Here is a 2,686-nt window from a genome sequence, read left to right as displayed (position 1 = left end):
TGTCTTATCTGGATAAAACCAAGGAAGGACTCTCCAACACTGACTGTTTTCCTCTCCAAATCAGCTTCCATGTACCTCACTACTTCTGACATCTGCTCACGGTGTGCCTGATCAGGAGTCGACTCAAACGTGAGACCATAGTACTGGGCTTTACGAAATGCTTCTCAGTAAACTCTGGCAAACAGTGGATGCCATCATGTGGATGAATTCGTTCTGGACACCCGGTGAAAGGTAAGACGTGGATCCAGGATGACTTTCCACACGAGTGAGGTGTTCTTTCATGACAGGGTCAAAGATGGGCAGTAGTTTCAGTAAGCCAAGGAAATTTCCCATATTGGAGTCATCGCCTAGCTCAAATGACTCCCCGTGTCCTCGCAAAGCCAGGTTCTGAATCGCAAGGAATTTTATGCAGTGAAGGATTCTCGGCAAGATATCACGCCACTTCTGCTTTTCCTTCTCAATCTGTGACTGAAGTTCCGCGTCAATAACTCCTTTATTTTCAGCTAAATTTATTTCCACTTCTTTCCACTGTATGAAGCACTCCCGATGATTCTTAACATTTTCATGAACACTTATCCTTTCACGTGCTTTCCACTGGTTGAATCCACTTTCCTGCTCCAATGAAGATTGATGATCTGACCGGGAATAGAGAATACAACAGATACAAAATGCAGACTTTTTAGAAGTGGAACAGACCAGCCATGAGCGAGTCACTTCCTCACCATGACCATTTCCCAATTTCCTCTTGAACCAAGTTTTGTTCATTGAGCGGTTATTTGTTGGTAGGAAAGGCTCCTACTGTTCTGGAAATACTTCGAACCCAGCTTTATTATTTCTGTTCTCAACGTGTCAGGCAGAATTGTTTTTTCCAGTATCCTTGTCGAACTTCAGAAGTCCAATGTCATGTTGTTCAATCACTTCTGGTATGACAGTTCGAGGCTCTTCGACACCATCCAGTTCACTAGCTTTAGTGTCGTCAGGTTCAATATCGTCAGATAAAATCTCGTCAATAAACTCAACACCATCGTCTTCCCCTCCTGTCATGTCCACGTTCTCTCTGGCAGCCTCACTCTTAATCTCGTTATACTCGGATTTATCTGTCTTGACTTTCTTCTCGGCTTGTGACGCATTCGTACTTGATCCACCTTCGGATTCTAACAAACTTGCATGAACATCTTGCTCGACTTCTTGACTTCCTCTGCCCCCAACTTTCGTCTCTTACACAATGCTCTGAAATAAGAAAATGGCACTTTTAATAAGAACATTAAATTTCATAGATTTTGCACAAAATTCTGGACTACCTCTCTAGTTTGTGCAGGAGAATGGTCTTACTGCCAGTTGGAACTGAGCAGTGGTACTATGAGATATGTGGTCATGTTGCTCCCAGCACTGTATTTTTACCTAATAATTTATATAAGGGGTTTAACAATCTCTTCATCCTAGTGCTTCTCACCCATGATAATCAAAGACAGATCATACATCTGAAGAAAATTCTTTTTTCAATATTCGAGGATGGCTTGTCTGACTTTAATAAAAGCTGCTCAGTGGCGTCCAGGGTACGTGCCATACCTTAGGTACGCCACTGGATAGCAGCATAGTAAATGTTAGATTGGCCATAAAATATATTATGCAGACTTAAATTTCTTACTTTAAAGTCCCCGGTGGGACAGCGGTAAGCTTAAGAATTTACAACGCTAAGATCCAGGGTTCGATTGCCCACGGTGGACACTGCAGATAGCCCAATTTACATCCATCAGAAAGGCTAAAAATCTCTCTCTATATATATACAGGGGTGAAATTCTCAAAACATTCTCAGTAGAGGTACTCAGCTGGGTGAAGTGGATCTGTTTTTGAAAAAGAAAAAAAACCTACGTGTAAACATGAAAAACGACAAAGCAGCTCATATTAATCCCAGTACTAAAAATAAGTTCTGGTACTCAGTACCAGTTAGTACCGGTAGAATTTCACCTCTGTATACATACACGTAAAGAAAAAACTTTTCGAAAAAGGTAGTAAATGTAGGAATGGTTCATATCAATCTTTTAAAACAATGCAAGCAAAATAGTAGTGATGGCACTTACATCAGCTTTCCATAATAACACAGGCAAATAGTGTAGTAGAATGTTAACAAACAAAAATAGTATAAATTAAACTCAGTTGGGACTGAATAGTTATATATATATATATTTTGCAAAATGTTAATTCTTGCTTGTTGTTTAATTCAGTGTTTCAATAGACATAGGAAGGTTGTATTTACAACCAGTTCTAAACGCAATGAAGTTCCAACTGTAATATTTATTGTTTATCTATTACTGGCTGGTAATTCCTTTTTTGCCCTGTACTTAAGCTTTTTAAAGGAACACTAAATGTCTGTAAAAAAGCTAATTTCAAGGGGTGATTATAACATCCTTTACACTAAAATTATTATTTTTGTTTAATTACTACTAATTAATAATACATATAAAAGCGGACACTCCGTTAGAAACTGTCACCTCAGTGAAATTGGTTGACACCATTGTTTTTAGTTGTTGAGTTATCGTGTAATTAAAAAGAAGCGGAAGAAAGAAGTACAAGAAATTCGAACTTTTTACAATGATATTTACTCAGTCATTACATACATATTGTTATAAAAGGAAATACTGTATAATATATTAATGTTATGTTGACCTATTGAGGAGATATTTAA

General features: G+C 38.2%; 1 protein-coding gene across 1 annotated transcript; it reads right to left on the bottom strand.

Annotated features, from left to right (window-relative positions):
* Positions 1–150: 150 nt before the first annotated feature.
* On the bottom strand, positions 151–765 carry LOC106464101. The gene has a single exon (XM_022391763.1). It carries the CDS (start codon positions 763–765, stop codon positions 151–153), a length of 615 nt encoding a protein of 204 aa, XP_022247471.1.
* Positions 766–2,686: the final 1,921 nt, after the last annotated feature.

Source organism: Limulus polyphemus, unplaced genomic scaffold (genome assembly GCF_000517525.1).
Source record: "Limulus polyphemus unplaced genomic scaffold, Limulus_polyphemus-2.1.2 Scaffold1561, whole genome shotgun sequence".
NCBI lineage: Eukaryota > Metazoa > Arthropoda > Merostomata > Xiphosura > Limulidae > Limulus > Limulus polyphemus.
This window is presented reverse-complemented; position numbering and strand designations above follow the sequence as displayed.

Bases quoted from the DNA above. Each gene is read 5' to 3' on its own strand.
- LOC106464101 (XM_022391763.1), bottom strand. From the start codon at position 765: ATGAACAAAACTTGGTTCAAGAGGAAATTGGGAAATGGTCATGGTGAG.